This window comes from Pimephales promelas, chromosome 17 (genome assembly GCF_988280905.1).
Source record: "Pimephales promelas chromosome 17, fPimPro1.hap1.1, whole genome shotgun sequence".
In the NCBI taxonomy this organism is placed as follows: Eukaryota; Metazoa; Chordata; class Actinopteri; order Cypriniformes; family Leuciscidae; genus Pimephales; species Pimephales promelas.
The window spans coordinates 8,393,390-8,411,593 of record NC_142785.1 but is presented as its reverse complement, the minus strand read 5'-3'; the positions used below and the strand labels follow the sequence as shown (position 1 = coordinate 8,411,593).

General features: G+C 37.6%; 1 protein-coding gene across 1 annotated transcript; it reads left to right on the top strand.

Annotated features, from left to right (window-relative positions):
* Positions 1-2,951: 2,951 nt before the first annotated feature.
* On the top strand, positions 2,952-15,382 carry slc16a12b (solute carrier family 16 member 12b). Its single transcript, XM_089121867.1, has 7 exons — positions 2,952-3,136; positions 4,576-4,821; positions 6,400-6,503; positions 9,898-10,041; positions 10,153-10,747; positions 14,359-14,618; positions 14,817-15,382. Exons 2-7 carry the CDS (start codon positions 4,685-4,687, stop codon positions 15,047-15,049), a joined length of 1,473 nt encoding a protein of 490 aa, XP_088977993.1. The 5' UTR covers positions 2,952-3,136; positions 4,576-4,684; the 3' UTR covers positions 15,050-15,382.
* Positions 15,383-18,204: the final 2,822 nt, after the last annotated feature.

Sequence of the window (18,204 nt, the reverse complement as noted above, 5' to 3'; positions counted from 1 at the left end):
CTAGTCCTTGTTTTAATCAGTTATGTCTCCTGCCAAAGGGAAGGAGTCTGAACTGCACGCGGGGTGTGAGTGGTCCCTTACGATACCCGGCCTATTTCCTGACATGGGATGTGTACAGATCCTTTCAAGTCGGTGTTTGTCCAGTTTGGTGGAAGAGCTGAGCCAGACGGTGACTGATGAACACAGTATGGATTCAGTGATGGCCCTCTAGAACTGCCACTATGGGTCCTTGGGCAGATTGTGCTTCCTTACCTGGTGGAGAAAGTGCAGAGAAAGCTGGTCCACCTTCTGTCTGTATGCTCACTCATCGCTGTCCTGGATTATTGAGTCCAATGATTGTGGATTGTATACTGACTGAAGGTTCTTTTTCTAGTATTTTTATTTTTTCGTTATATATGCTACTAATATGTCCACTTATATCAATTTAAGTCACTACTTGTTTATTTATTAAAGTACTTTTTCCTTTACTACTAGGGACATGGTAATACATCACTGGTGGTAATACAGTACAATATGGGGAGGCAATAGGTAGGCCCTATGTTTTTTAAATTATGACAAGAAATACTACTCATTGAAATTGATAATAGCTCTGTTAATTACTAAATTAAATAACAATACATGCACTGTGTTAAGATTAAAGGGATAGTTCACTTTAATTAATTTTTAAATTTTTTAAAAAATTAAATTTTAAAAAAATTAAAGAAATTAATTTTTGGTATGTTTTAGCTCAAGGGCATCCAAGATGTAGGTGTCTTTGTTTCCGCAGTAGTTTCAAATTTGATATTTTTAGGTCAAACCGTTCTTCTCTGTCAGTAATATAGTGCAGGTCTATGGTCACCACCTCATAGAGCATCCACAGAGAAGTCCAAATTTAACATGATTTAACGACTCATAAATGTAAGTACACATTGATGGCCTAAGACACGAAACGAGCGGTTTGTGTGAGAAAACGAACAGTACTTATATCGTTTTTACCTCTTGTAACCACAGCCACAAAGCGCCCGCACCCTCAGATCCGTAAACAGTTTGACCTAAAAATATCGAAATTGAAACTACTGCGGAAACAAAGACACCTTCATCTTGGATGCCCTTGAGGTAAGCTAAAACATAGCAAAAATTAATTTCAAAATGAACTATCCCTTTAAAAAATAGTTACTTGTCACTTTTGGATGGTTAGTAGCAAAGCAAATAGTGACAAATGTAATTTATATAGACAATGTTTGAAATAGGCACTGTTAGCTGTCTAGAATACTTAAAGCAATAGTTCACCCAAAAAATACATTTCCATCACCATCCTGTCGTTGTAAACCCATAGGACTTTCCTTTATCAAAAACAAATGCAGACATTTCTCGACAGTTTTTGCTTGACGTTTGAGAATAAACCTCGTGTTTGAGCTTCCACAGATCATATTTAAGGCATTTCTTTGGATGATTCTGTTTATGGGGTGCAATATAACATATATTCATGTTTTTTCTTTTTTTAAAAAGTCTTATTTTTCATAAACTTCACCTTTATTGTCAGCCACGCTCTCCTCTGTCTCCCGAACGACCGGTCGACTTCCTGAGTCTATGAAACCACTCCCTCAGAAACAGGCAGAGGGCTCAGATTGGTTAGTTTGGGCTGGTGTGTGGTGATTGGCTAAACTGTCGCTCACGTTGTCCGGAAAGTTAAAGCCCATTACCTTTACGGGCGAAACGTGCCTGCGCTCCGGTCCATTCATGTCGAGTATCAGTTTGAGGCAGAATCAGATTGAGAAAGTGATGAGAAAGCGGCGATAAAGAGAGTCCAGCACAACCTCACCACACACGGCTCTTACTAAACGTTTCTGAATGATAATTTGCTAATTTTTTTTAACTTAATGTTTGTACGCGTTTGTCATAGACACAAAATAGCATAACTAGTAGCATAGTGGCTATAAAGCCTGGCATCTGAAAAAAAAATAAAACACAAGGCTACGTCTGGAATTATACATGCAAATACATTTAAAATGATGAAGTCTTAGCCTACTTACAGGTTGTGGCCCAACAACTGCTGCCTCTGGTATTAAAGTAGAAGTGGAACTGCTTCATGTTTTAGTAACAGTTTCTTGTTGTATCCGGTGTTGAATTTGTGGAGATTCTGGAAGCTGTCTTCCGTAAAATGTGCAGCACAGGGAGCTAAACTATGATCGCCATTTTCAGGAAAATAATCAAACATAAATTGTATCCATTGTTGCCGAAGTACAGCGTCCGTGGGAAGCTCAAACACAGACGACCTGACAGCTGGGTGAATACAACACACTCGACGAGTAGCAGAAATATGATCATGCCCTTTTTTGCATTTTCCGGAGGGAGGGTTGATGTAAATGTGTGGGTTAGTGACGTCTAAAACCCAGGTGTAGTCTCAATCGAGTCGTTTTTGTAGGCAATATACTTCCTGATTTTTAAAAGACAATATCTCTGCTTACACTGAACTTTCAGCGCTGCAACTTTGCAGATACTGTTCATGCACCAACAGCAACATTACACACTATTTAAAGTGTGTAAGTGACCCACCCCCACCCCCCCGCTTGAACTGCAGGTTCAAGGATAAATCATTTGTAATGAAAAGTGGAATTTACCATATAAGAGTTGCCCGTTTTAATTGTATGGTAACTTTAATATTTATCACCTGCGATGATGAATGTACTTATAGTTTAGATGTCTATCGAATAATTTATTTAACGGTATGCTAATCTAAACAATTTGATTGATACTAGCAACAAAAAATAGACTGTAGACCTATAAAATGGTAGGCTATGTGTTTGTAAACAGTGGCGTTGTTCCCCCCTCAACCAGTAGGGGAAATTCCCAAACATTTCAACTTCAAGTGAGAGTAGGAAATCCTCAGACCCTGCCATGCATACTTGCATAATTTTCTTTTCACGTGTATTAAGGGGGAGTGGAAAGTGAGGTAAGTACAGCTCGCACGCTTAAACACGTTCAAGTACCGTGACGTTCCAGCAGCTGCAAACTTGCCGCAGCATTATGATGAACATGATGTACCAACTCAATTAAACTAATGTGCAGAAGAGTTTCAGACGTCAGGACCAGTTCACGTGATTGCAGAAGAGTTGAATGGGGACCGTTTGGACCGTGTCTGCGCTTCTATGAAATGGTAAGTGCCTCAATTTCCCCATTTAAGAAGTTTTTCCCAAACATCTGGTTTCAACACGCGAGTGATGTTTTGTGAACTTAAATTCAGCTGTTCAGAGAAAAACTAAACATTAGAAATTTTTCTTAGTTTAATTTCATTATTATTACTATTATTAAAAAAAATTATTCTCGACGAACTTTTTAATCTAGTTATCATTTGTTGTATTCTTTTAAAGACAATTATTCAGCTAAATGTTAACAAATGTCAAGAACAAACCTCTAAAAAAAATTGTAATAATATATTGTGTGCCAGATGCAGTGTATTTACTTTTAGATTTTATAAAATAAAAATAAAATAAAAAAATAAAAAAGCTCTCACACTAAATCCTCTAAGGTTTAACCTATTTGATAATTAGGCAAATGTACAACAAATGTTCCTTAAATCTTGCAGGTGTGAAATTAAATGAAATTATAATAATAAAATTAATGCAAATTAAAAAAAAAAAAAGCTCTCCAGTGACTCCCACATTGGTTGTTTTTTCCCACCTCTCTTGTACTTCTGAAGGGAACCACTTTAAATCCATCGATGCGGTTCTTTGCAAGTCCTAGCATGTGACTGGGCTTGTAAGTCAAAGATCAGATTTGAGACACAGCCAGGGACATATAATTTTGCAAAATACCGACAAGGCATACTTTGACTCGAGTGAGAAGCGGAGTGTATACGCCCAGAAAGCATCAGTTGTCACAATCAGACAATTTCAAAGGAATCTATTGAGCTGACGTGTGTTTTTCATGCTGCAGTGAAACAATGTGGAGTTGGGACTGTTCCCACTTCCCACAGTCGGTCGATATCTAGACTGGAAGACTCATAAACTACAAGTTCAGTTGCATAATAATGGAAAACAACTGGAATCATCTTATCCTGACAGTGTACATTGTGCACATTGCACATGACACAATTGATTGTTTTTAGCTCTTAATGGCTTGTTTGCATCAAATTTTCCACAACGGTGTCACTGAGTTTAATAGATTGTAAGTAAGTAGTGTCAACATTTTTTTTAGACACCAAAAACTTGTGGATTCCACACGTACCTAATGTGGGCCGGATCTGGGCGAATTCTATATTGCTGTCTGGGAAAGAGCCTATGTCAAAATTACTTAAAAAATTATATATATATACAAAAAATAATAGATCAGCTTTTCATTTTGGCCATACAAGTCTGAAGTGTCTGGAAGACAAACTGCAAGGTCTGCAAGTTAATATGGCAACCCATCAGTTAGAATGTGCCCTTGAATGCAGTCATGCAACATTTAACTTTTCTCTGTGAATCATTTGTAAGACCAAAAAGCAGCCCCAAACCTGGAAGATGTCACATTTTCTGCACCCATCGTGCCTGTTAATCATTTTAGCTAAGCTTGTTACTTATGCCTGTTTTGCTGTGTGTGTCATCTTGCGCTCAGCGGACTCACTGACCGAGCCTCACATCTGCAGAAGGAATTCCATGACCAGTGAGTGTGGCGGCAGAGAGGTGCAGCGTGTGTTTGGGACTGGGAGTTTTGGAGTTAGGAAATGAAAGCGGTGGGAAGGACAGACTCCATGGCTCAGGAAAGGAAGAAAGGTGGGGTCCTTCCTCCAGATGGAGGGTGGGGATGGATGATCGTGGCTGGTTGCTTTGTGGTAACTGTTTGCACACGAGCTGTTACGAGGTAAGCTTTATTTATTTTTATTTTTTTGGAGAGTGTATGCTGTTGCCAAATGGAACTAGAACCTGTTGATATAGGGATAGGTGTTTTGTTTTCAGCTTTAATTAAACCACAGGTTTTAACCTGCCAGGTTTCTTAAATTAATAGCTGTCACTCTTAAACTTTCATTTTTTAGTGACCAAAAATTTCTATTGAATTTAAATCTTAAAACAACAACAACAACAACTAATAATAATGCAAATATAAAGTAAAAATACAATAAGAACAAACAGGTCCTTAAGAATGTTTGGATTTGTTCCTCAAATGGGTTTAACCTGTCAAATAGAACATACTCTTGTATAGTACTGTACATGTGGCACAACAGAATGCTATATTTAGTTCACACTGAGAATTACCTAGAATGAGTCATTGGTTCACAAAGTGACAAGCGCTATCTGGTGTTTCTGCTGCAGCCTTCGAGGTCCGGTTACATTTGACTGACCTGTAAACAACGTTCACACTTGGATATAGATAACACAGTGTTGATCTGTTAGCCGCTTAGAAGTGTTTTTTACTGCTTTGACTGGTTATGTTAACGCATTTGCGTGTTTATTTTGCAATGTGCTGTTGTAAGTGTCATTTGTTGCTACAATCAAAGTTTTTTGCTATACACAGAACTATGTGGTGAAAGGTAATGTTTTCCTTGTATACTGCTTAAGACAAACTGTTCCATTTAGCAGTATTTTGACATTACCCCTGGGGTGGTAAACGTACTCTGCCGACTATGCTGTTTAAACCCTGTAATTATTTCATCATTAAATTTAAATGTGCTGGTACATCACCTGACATACACGAGAACCTGAAGAACAGGTCTGCAAAGCTGCTTGATGTTTACTGGGATAAAATTGCAAACAGGAAACAGTATGAAACACCTCACCTCTAAAACAAGCATTCTTTTAACCATTTCTCAAGTCCTGCTGAGATAAGTGGTAATAATCAACCCGAGGGTTACCAGATGATGAAACTTTTTGAGCTTAAAGTGCAGCCAGTGGTTTTCAGATGGAAGATGTGCCTTTTTAACCATTTTTTTTTATCTTATGGATATTCTGTTCTCTGCCCTTAACCCCTTAAAAAGCTCTTATCATTCAAGTATGTGTGTGTTATTCAAGTCCTAAAGTAAGGTTTCACCCTTGGTTAAGCCAGTGGTGTTTTCACACTAATTGTGGAATGGTTGCCTGAAGGACATCTCCTTCTTAAATGGCCGATTGCCAGACACGTCTGTCTTAGTGGCGGAAGACGTGAGAGTTGCTGGCTGTCATAACCACACTGAAAGCTCTGACCCGAGTGACCTGCCTGGTGATCTAGTTTTGTTTGTTCAGGTGCTGAACAGGCACTGCAGAGGCTTGTGCCTCATTACCCCATCTCAGCCTTTCATATCCAGGCACCCACGATCTGCACGGCTGTTCATAGTAACCGGCTGCGAATGGCACTGGACTGCAATGTGTCTTGTTAGTCTGAGTGTCACAATATGGTCATTTAAAGAGCACAAACTTGTTTGTGTTCTGTCTGATCAGAGTTGTTTTGTCTTTTTCTCTTTTCCAGATGCATCTCTATATTCTTTGTTGAGTTTCAGATGCACTTTGAAAGAGATTACTCTGGGACGGCATGGATTCATTCATTAGTGGACTGCACAACCATGCTGTGTGGTAAGGAAACGTCATACTTCACAATCATCATCATTGGCCAGTCTAAAATAGGGTTTCCATCTGCAGAACTCATGTGAGAAAGTTTTTGCACATCTGAGACAATACTGTTGCATAAGAAACTAAGCAGGACCTGCAGCCTGTGGGAGGCTCAGAACGTTCTCTTGAAGTCAGCAACACACAGCGAACATCTTGAGAGGACACGCCAGTGTCGCAAGCTTGACCCAAAAAAACAGGCCTGTTTGCTTTCCTTTACACCCGGCGCTGTCTGCTTTTGACAGCGCAGCAATCTTAAGAATTAGATTGCAAAGGAAAGGCCGTCTTAAGGTTGCTGGCTAGTAAACGAAATACGTAAGAAATGCTGTTATTACATAAAACTTTACAATTTCACGTTTGGCTGACATGTTCTCGTTTATCACAAGGCCGATTTGTTTTTCTCAGGGGTCTGTGGAAGCACATAGTTTGCAAATCATATACAGTATGTTGTAATACTGTATGTTGGCATGTAATAGGAGAGAGCATCTTAATAATAGCGGTACTAGTGACCAATCATCTGATCGTACTTTGTAATATTTCTAGATTTGTTCAAAAAAAAAAAAAACTCTACTGTTCAAAAGTTCACTCAAAAAAATTATAAGTTGGCTTTAATTCATTTTAATTTGTCAACAGGTTCCACATAACTGGATTACGTTAAACGAAGATAATTTGTTCATGTAACTTCAACATGATAGAATTATGTAATTTTAAATTACCCAATATAAGTAGTCTTAACGTGAATTTTTAAAGGCTTCCTGACATGGTTCAAAGGCATTTTATTATATTAATTCATCCAGTTATATTTCATTTGATTCAGTGACATTTAATTAAAATGATAGACTTTAGCTAGCTATTTGCTAGCTGAAGCACATATTTGTCACAGTCCTTCGTCTGCACCATCCTGTCTACGTCTCCAGCACTACACCTCCCATGATCCTCTCGTCTGCACACCTGAACTCACTCCCTCATCAGCCTCCCGTTCAGCGTTCTGTTTCATCTGTCTCACCTGTTTGCACCTCGTTATGTTTGATTCATCTGTGTATTTAGTTCCCTCTGTTTTATTCAGTCCTTGTCGGTCGATGTTTGTTGTAAGCCCGTGTGGCGCCTGTGTTCCTGTCTTCCTGCCTGTTTTCTATTTATTAAAACCTTATCTTTACCGATACCCCGGACTGCTTGTTCCTTCAGCCTGCACCCGCGCCGTGACAATATTAGCATCTTGAATGCTAAGATTTACATGTTCCTTCACTCAAAGCAATTGAATATAATGAAATCAGTTGACAGCCAAACAAAATGCTCCACTCTTCTCCACAATGGTAACCCACTGTAATTTAAATGGTTCAATAATTCCAATGTAATTTAACATTAAACACTATTACACACTATCAAGTCTTCCCTTTTTCTAAATTTCTCAAAAAAAACAAACAAACATAAAATAACACTTAATTTTAACATTTATTCTCTCAAAATTCAACCATATGCAAAGCATGCTGGGAACTAAAAGCACTGCCAGTTAAGGCAACACAAATCAATCATGTAATCCAACACAAACGGATTAAGTAAACTTAAGTTGTTCGTAGATTTAAGCAGATTGAACACAATAAAATTAAGTCGGCTCGCACTATACTGCACTGTGAAAAAATATTGATGGTTTAACTTAAAAAAAGTAAGTAACCTGGTTGCCTTTAAGTTCATTGAACTGGAAAAAGTGAGTTAATACAATGAAGTAGATTAAATTAACCATCAGAAACTCAAAATAATAAGTTATCTGAACTAAATAAATTATTTAAGTTGACAAAAGAAAAAATGTTGTGATTACTAGACTGCAAAAAAATATTGTTGGCTTAACTTAAAAGAGTAAGTAACCTGGGTTGCCTTAAAATTTTAAGTTGATTGAACTGGAAGGGTCCACCTTCTGGATGTACACTTTTTTTACTTAACATAAATGGTTTGTGTTTAGACAACACATTAGGATTTTGTACTGTCAAGTTGAGACACAATTACATAGACCTTAATAGAAAAAAAACATGTAAAGTCAAAAAACATGTAAAGTTTTTTGCTCCAGTATTCATTGTCACATGATCCTTCAGAATTTATTATAATATGCTGTTTTTGTGCTCAAGAAACATTTCTTATTATAAGCAATGTTGAAAACAGTGGTGGTGCTTAATATTTTTGTGGAAACCATGATTTTTTTTTTTTTGGATGAATAGAGGTTCAAAACAACAGCATTTGTTGAATGAATAAGTCTCAATTTAACAATGTAATACATCCTTGAAACTTCCCCAGCTCAAATGTTTGATTTTGTCAGTATTTTTTTTTTTCTGTAGAAAGACAAACACTAATAGTGATTAAAGCTAAAATATTCAATGTCCTGGATGTATATTTATATTTAGAGTAATCCACTATTTTGTAGAGGGGGGTTAAAATTACAATTTTCACCTGAGATTTGGAGCCAAATTACATTAGTGTATAATTGACTTTAGTAAGAGGGCCTTTAAAGTGAAGTTACCCAAGGAAAGTTTTTTTAAGAACCAGAATCTAAAATGATATTAAAGGGTTAGTTCACCCAAAAATGAAAATTAAGTCATTAATTTGGCGTTAAAGTCATTAATAATCATACGATTTCCACGACAGAGAGATCGCAAGGAGATCGCAATTCTCGCGCATGCGTCGTGGAAATTGTATTGAAGTCTCGTTTCAGGCCAACAAGGAAGAAAAGGAATAGTCAAATAAAGTCGTTATTTTTGTTTGTTTTTTCGCACAAAAAGTATTCTCGTCACTTGATAAACTTATAGTTGAGCCACTGTAGTCACATGGAATATTTAAACATTTTCTTCATTGACTTTCTGGGCCGACAAGAGTCATTCCCTTAGGAGCCTATGTGGTAGTGAGACAGCTCTCAAATTTCATAAAAAACATCTTCATTTGTGTTCCGAAGATGAATGAAGGTCTTACGGGGTTGGTACAGCACGGCGTGAGTAATTAATGACTTAATTTTCTTTTTTGTGTGAACTTCAACTAACCCTTTAATATATCTTTAATACTTCTTGAGTCACAGGCATGCAAACTTGAGGCAAAAAACACAAGAAGTGTATACTTCTTGTGTATACTTCAATATACATTCATAATATTTAATATTTTGGCTTTCTTCTTTATATATAGTTCTTTTTACAGACAAAAAAAATGATCCAAATCAAAAATTTGAGCCGGGGACCTCTGGTTGAGTTGACACGGAAAGACTTTACAAAGTAGTGTATGTGGATGGAAACCTGGCTTACCGTAAATATTAGTGTATATGACCTTTATTATTTCAAACATATTGTTCAGTATAAGCACAACATTTAATCACATTACTTTGCAGCTCCACTCGGAAGCCTGATTGGGAATCAGTTGTCATGCCGTGTAGCTGTAATACTAGGAGGATTCCTGGCCTCAATAGGACTAGTCCTCAGCTCCTTTGCCACCAGTCTGGAATATCTTTACTTTACCCTGGGAGTGGTAACTGGTAAGAGCCCCAAGCTTCCTAAAACACTGATCTACAGACCCATGCGCGGCACTTAGTGTGTAGCAAGTTCAGCATGTTTACCAATTTATTTTATATTCTTCTTTTTTTTAGGGCTTGGCTTTGCCCTTTGCTATACTCCAGCCATTGCCATGGTCGGGATCTATTTCTGTGAGAGGAAGGCTTTGGCCTATGGCATTGCCATGTCTGGTAGTGGCATCGGGACCTTCATCCTGGCCCCAGTAGTGCAGCTGCTAATCGAACACTATTCATGGCGTGGGGCCCTCCTCATTTTAGGGGGCTTTGTGTCTAACCTGTGTGTATGTGGAGCTCTATTACGGCCCATCATTCTAAAGGAGGAGGAGGCCTGTCCTCTTCCAGTGGACTCAGAGTGTGGGTATAGCATTAAGTCGCCTGTGGTAAATGGCATACATACGGGGAATGCTGCAGGCGATACATTAGAAGTAAATGTTAAACAACGCTGCCTTCAGTCCATGCAAGAATACCACTTCCTGCTCATGCCTGACTTCATGGTGTTGTCAGGCTCCTTCCTGCTGCTGGCCAGTGGGTGCAGTCTTCCATTCGTGTACCTAGTGCCCTACGCGCTGGATGTAGGTGTCGGTCATCAGCATGCTGCGTTCCTGATGTCCATACTAGGGATTATTGACATTGTTGGCAACATCACATTTGGCTGGCTTACTGACATGAGGTATGTTGTTTTGTGTAAATATTGCATTAGTTAAAAACAGGAATAGGTAATTTATTGACTAAGGCAAATGTTAGTTTTTTATTTTCTTCAGATCTATAATTATCTGGGTTTTTCTTCCTAATAACCGATTTTGTTATCCAATGTGCAATTGGGTCATTGACATTTCAATACAGTGACATTAATACACTTATTTTAAGATTAATTAAATTCTTGGGGGGCATAAGCCTAGTAGTTTAGCATCATCGTTTATAACTATTTAAAAGAAAAGTTTTAACATAAAAGCTTAACTTCTTTTTTATATTTAGTCCAGTCATTTTAAGCCAAAATGGGTGTCAACCTTGAACAAATTGCAACAGAAGCAAACTCAACTGATTTTGTATCCTCAATATGTCCTGAGTAAGGAAAAATAAGCCCCGAAGAATCCCATTAGGGAAAAGTTTAGAAAAATCCCCAAATATATCCCATTCATACGCATATTCATTCTTTTTCTCATGTGAATAGGGTAAAGATTTTAACCTTTTAGATATCATCATGAAAATCACTGAGTTAGTTTTTTGCTATTGTTTGTTAACATAGACAAATTGTGCATAATCTAATTACATATGTGCTAATTTGCGTAAATACCCAAACAGATCTAAACAGTGGGTATATAGCAGGTGAAAATGTCTTGTGGAATTTTGTTGACATATAACACTAAACTATTTAATATTACGGTCTGAATGGAACCCATTTAGGCTACTAATGAACATTAAAGGGTTAGTTCACCCAAAAATGAAAATTAAGTCATTAATTACTCACCCCCATGCTGTACCAACCCCGTAAGACCTTCGTTCATCTTCGGAACACAAATAAAGATATTTTTGATTGAATCTGAGGGCTGGATCACTCTTCCATAGACTGCATATGGGACTGGCTCTTGACGGCCCATAAAGTCATTAAAGAAAAGGTTTAAATATTCCATGTGCCTACAGCGGCTCAATTATAAGTTTATCAAGCGACGAGAATACTTTTTGTGCGAAAAAAACATAAATAACGACTTTATTCCACTATTCCATTACTTCCTTATTGGCGCATGCGCGAGAACTGAGACGAGGACGTTCTCATTCGTCTACTTCTTGTTACCGGCTGCTCACCGCTTAGGAGTTTTACCGCCCCCTACCGTATAAGATGATGTGCTGATATAGCTGGAAGCGCAAAACTTTCTGTTTACAAGCAGAGGAAGATGCGCGCTGTACATACGCTTTTCAATTTGCGTATTTTCAGCACTATAAGGTGCACTTAAAAGCCTTTAATCTTCTCAAAAAACGACAGTGTTCCTTATAATCCAGAGCGCCTTATATATGATCATCATTTTATACGGTAGGGGGCGGTAAAACTCCTAAGCGGTGAGCAGCCGGTAACAAGAAGTAGACGAATGAGAACGTCCTCGTCTCAGTTCTCGCGCATGCGCCCATAAGGAAGTAATGGAATAGTGGAATAAAGTCGTTATTTATGTTTTTTTCGCACAAAAAGTAGACTCGTCGCTTGATAAACTTATAATTGAGCCGCTGTAGGCACATGGAAGATTTAAACCTTTTCTTTAATGACTTTATGGGCCGTCAAGAGCCAGTCCCTTAGGCAGTCTATGGAAGAGTGATCCAGCCCTCAGATTCAATCAAAAATATCTTTATTTGTGTTCCGAAGATGAACGAAGGTCTTACGGGGTTGGAACAGCATGGGGGTGAGTAATTAATGACTTAATTTTCATTTTTGGGTGAACTAACCCTTTAATGCAGGAAGAAGTCCTTTAGAAACCAGCCTTTATTAATTATTATGGCAGAGATGGGGTGTCACAGTCCTCGTCTGCACCAGTCTGTCTTGTCATCTGCACTACACTTCCCAGGATCCTCTTGTCTCCACACCTGAACTCACTCCCGCAATCATCCACCTGTTGATCGTCATGTTCATCTGTATCACCTTTCTCCACCCTATTATGTTTGATTCATGCGTGTATTTAGTTGGCCTCTGTTCAGTCTGTCTTTGTCAGTCGATGTTAATGTCTACATGGAGTTTGAGTGTACCCGGTTGCCTGTCTGTACCTGTTTGAATCTGAGTAAACCTTTGTATTAGAGCTTTTGCCTCAGCCTGTTCTGCCTACACCAGACTGTGACATGGGGTTTGGGGCTGGGTCAATGGGACTGTTTCTGGGGGATGAGTCTGAGGGAAGAACAGGAGACATGGGTAAGGAGAAGGCAGAAGACAAAAGGTTGGTGAAATAAAAAGTGTCTGGATCAAAAAATCTAATTACGTACACAATGCACTCAATGCCCAAACCCCATCTCTGCAATAATAATTAATAAAGGCTGGTTTCTAAAGTACTTCTTTCTGTATTAATGTTCATGGGTAGCCTAATAGGGTTCCATTCAGACCTTAACATTAAGTCTTTTACTGTTATATGTCAACAAGATTAAAAAAAAAAATTCACCTGCTATACCCAATGTTTAGATCTGTTTGGGGATTTATGCAAATGAGCTAATACATAATTATATTATGCACCGTTAACAAACAATTAAAAAAAACTTGTAATACATTTTTTGTTTATCTTGATATAAGTAATCAACTCAATGATTTTCATGATGATATCTAAATTTTACAATTTTTACCCTATTCACGTGAGAAAAAGAATGAATATGTGTATGAATGGGATATATTTTGGTCTTTTTTCTAAACTGGGATTCTTCGGGGCTTTTTTTTTCCTTACTCAGGACATATTGAGGTTACAAAATCAGTTGAGCTTCTGTTGCAATTTGTTCAACCTTTTTTTCATAAAATGACTGGACTAATTTGAAAAACATTGAATTGCTTAATCAAAGTCATGTGGTATGACCAACAAGCAGAAATAAATACAAAACTGGAAATTATGTCATAGAGAAGATTCCTGCAGACCCTCATGATTATGTAAATAAGTCTCTTAAAATACGAGGTTTTAAAATGTCATGTTGTGTGACTCCACAAAACCTTTTAATGAATTATAAATTAAAACAGCATATTTGTAAAAAAAAAATAAAAAAATACATTTAAAAAATATGTTAATAAAAACATGTAAAAGTATATTAATAATGTTTAAGATGTGTATACATGTTATTCAAGGTATAAGGAAAATAGGGTGACATTTTTGACATTCATTAAATTGAAATCATTCAATTCAAATTTTAAATGCTGTAAAAAGTTTTCTAAAACATGAACACCATGAATAGTACATTTCTAATAACTTGGAACACGTGTTTTTAGATTTTAAAAGATTTGTCCTTTTCTTTATCATTGACCTTGCTGTCTGTTTAGAAAGAGGGTGTACATGTCAAGGTTTATCACCAGATGAGTTATTTGAAGAGGTCAAAAAGCAACAACAAAAAACACCCTCAGGTTTTAGGAAACCAAACAGAATGTTGATTGTTTGCTTATGGGGATGGTTGCATAAACCTCTTACAAGTTAAACATCAAAGTTTTTTCTTTAACACTGTTCATATTTTTGTTAAATCTGTAACATAAAAACATAACCTCTTAACATAATGGATATGTTTATGTAACCGGCCCCAAATCATGCTGACTAACCCTTTCTGTATCTCTCCCAGGTGTCTAAAGAAGTACAGGAATATATGCTACATGTTTGCTGTGGGAATGGAGGGACTATGTTGTCTTTTTATCCCCCTTTTACGTACATTTCACTTGCTGGTACCTTTCTCTGTGCTCTATGGGTACTTTGATGGAGCCTATGTTGCCCTAATTCCTGTGGTAACGTCAGATGTTGTAGGCACAGCATACCTCTCTTCAGCTCTCGGGGTTGTGTACTTCCTCCATGCTTTTCCCTATCTGGTCAGCCCACCCATTGGAGGTAAAGGCCTCAAATTATTTGATTGTGATCGGTCAACTATCTGGAATGTTAAAAAAAAAAAAAAAAAATTAAACAAAATTGTCGCTTTGTAATGACGTGCCCAGTTTAAAGCCAAACCAAAACTGTAGGATACATGCTACTTTAAAAAAGCTGTTAGGTAATCATGTGATTTTTGTTGTTGTTGTTGTTGTTGTATAGGTTGGTTGGTTGACACCACGGGGACTTACACAGCAACATTCTTTTTGAGTGGGTTCGCCCTGATCGCAAGCTCTCTTCTGCTGTTCTCAGTTGCCGTCATTAGGCATTGCCGGAGAAACCGAAAGAACAGCCTGAGCAAAGACCCAAAACTGATGTCATTTGAAGGCAAACAAGTGGACTATTATAGTTCTAAAAATAAAGACTTGATGACAATTTTACCAGCAACTTCATAGCGTTGGAAAAACATTTTTTTTCTTTCTTTTTTTTAAATGTCTTATTTCTTTGTTTAATCAATTTAATGAAATACTGTTAGATATCTATGAAATGAAATTTTATGAAATACTGTTAGACTCTATTAATGTATAGAGTCATTCATAATGTTTAAATGAGAAAAGACGTGTTTGTGTATAAAAGTTTTCTCATGCCTTTTGTTGACTTATTGTTCAAAAGCATTTATTCTCATCTACAGTCGCAAGCTTTAAAGAAAGTGGGTTTCAACACAAGACTTACATTATATGTATTTTCGTTATGTCTCATATTTTATAATAAAATCTGTGGACATAGAATTACAAATGTAGGATTTTATACTTGAAGCTCCAGTTGCAGTATGTTATTTAAGTCAGTAGAGGACAGTGCTGAACCCTAGATATCTGGACAGTCTGAGCTGCTGTATAATTCAGATATCAAGGGTAGTACATTTCCCTTGTTCTGCAAATGGTTTGTAAAGATCTGATATTTTTTTTCAGCAATGCCTTTTTTATGATCATGACCTTGCTACAACTAAGCAGTTCTTTAACGTTTTTTTTTTTTTTGGATAACAAATGAGTTTCTTGCGACTTATGCAAGAGATTGAAGATATAATGGATGCTACTAAGGCATGGGACTAATGTGGATTATTAGGAACACCTGTTCAATTTCTCATTAATGCAATTATCTAATCAACCAATCACATGGCAGTTGTTTCAATGTATTTAGGGGTGTGGTCCTGGTCAAGACAATCTCCTGAACTCCAAACTGATTATCAGAATGGGAAAGAAAGGTAATTTAAGCAATTTTTAGCATTGCATGGTTGTTGGTGCAAGAAGGACCGGTCTGAGTATTTCACAATCTGCTCAGTTACTGGGATTTTCACGCACAACCGTTTCTAGGGTTTACAAAGAATGGTGTGAAAAGGGAAAAACATCCAGTATGCGGCAGTCCTGTAAGCGAAAATGCCTAGAGCAGTGTTTCCCAACCCTGTTCCTGGCGGCACACCAACACTGCGCGTATTCTTTGTCTCCCTTATCAAACACACCTGATTCAACTCATCAGCTCATAATAACATGGGTTAATGAGCTGATGAGTTGAATCAGGTGTGCTTGATTAGGGAGACAAAGAATACACGCAGTGTTGGTGTCCCGCCAGGAACAGGGTTGGGAAACACTGGCCTAGAGGTTAGAGGAGAATGGTCCGACTGATTCAAGGTGATAGAAGAGAAACTTTGACTGAAATAACCACTCGTTACAACCGAGGTATGCAGCAATGTATTTGTGAAGCCACAACACGCACAACCTTGAAGCGGATGGGCTACAACAGGGGAAGACCTCATCGGGTACCACTCATCTCCACTACAAATAGGAAAAAGAGGTTACAATTTGCAAGAGGTCACCAAAATTGGACAACTGAAGACTGGAAAAATGTTGCCTGGTCTGATGAGTCTCAATTTTTTGTTGAGACATTCAGATGGTAGAGTCAGAATTTGGCATAAACAGAATGAGAACATGGATCCATCATGTCTTGTTACCACTGTGCAGGCTGGTGGTGGTGGTTTAAAGGGCACCAATTATGCCCCTTTTTACAAGATGTAATATTGGTCTTGGGTGTCCCCAGAATGTATTTGTGAAGTTTCAGCACAAAATATCCCACAGTTAATTTATTATAACCATTTGAATATGTCATTTTTGGGGCCTGTTTTAAAATAGGCTGTTTTGGTGTATACGACCTTAAATGCAAATGAGCTGCATATTCCCACCCTGTCTTTGGATGAAGTGATGACCTATGGCAGACAGTCGGTAAGCAGAAGGGCTGAGAGAGTGGGAGACTCTGTTTTGTATGTCATTCAGCCTTACATGTTTGAATCGGAATATAAAAATAGTCTCTGATCAGACCCAGATGAAGAAGAGACTCCAGCAGAATATAGTTTACATTTTTTTGAAACTACAAACACATACTGTGATAAAGTTTGATAGGTACAAGTGAAATTACATTTATTCGAGGGACCTGTTGCGTCATGTTTACTTTTCATTCAGGTGCTTCTGTGGCAAATATGAGAAGATGGCTAACTTACAGAGCAAGTTATGCAGTTTTTAATACAATATCTTTAAAATATATATATATATATATATATATATATATATATATATTTATAAACGTGTGGTTACACACTATACAAACAAGGTTTAAATTATATACACAGACATCCTACGACAACAACAACTTTAGACGCATTTGTTGTTGAATTGGCTGACATCGACTGAAATGACTATTTGCCCAAAAATCATAAAATACACTTACTGGAGGTGACGTTGAATCGCAAACAGTAGACGACGATCCACACTTGAGGATTAACTTTGAAGCAAGACCTGCTTTGAATTGACCCTCGTTCACAAAACAGTCAGTCAGAAAATGATTCGCTCAAACTTAATTACGAAGGAAAGGCGCCACTTAAACTTCCAAAACACAATACATCCACTGTGTTTTCAGTGGCTCTGATTTCAGAAATAAGTGAAAACTACTATGTATGTCATTATCCCATCCCACAACAGAACACTTATGTTTCCAAGAGACATTACCGGTTGTTGTTGAAACAATGGAGGATATACAGATCACCGAGGGCGGGGTCTATGCCACAACCACACTGTCAATCAAACCCCTTGCTCAATTCTACGTAACAAAGCTCTGAATCTTAGAACAGCTCGTTCTGAACAGTGCATATGATTTATTGAGATTGTAAAAAAACAGTGGGTGGAAAAAAACAGTTTTGCTCACACACTGCCAACACACATTTATGTTCAAACACCATGTAAAAGTGAATTTTGCATAATAGGTGCCCTTTAATGGTGTGGGGGATGTTTTCTTGGCACACTTTAGGCCCCTTAAAGGGCACCTATTATGCCCCTTTTTACAAGATGTAACATTGGTCTCTGGTGTCCCTAGAATGTATTTGTGAAGTTTCAGCTCAAAATACCCCACAGTTAATTTATTATAACCATTTGAAAATGTCATTTTGGGCCTGCTTAAAAATGAGCTGTTTCGGGGGTATACGGCTTTAAATGCAAATGAGATACATATCCCCGCCCTGCCTTTGAATGAGGGCGTAACTTGATACCAATGGCAGTCGGTACTGAGA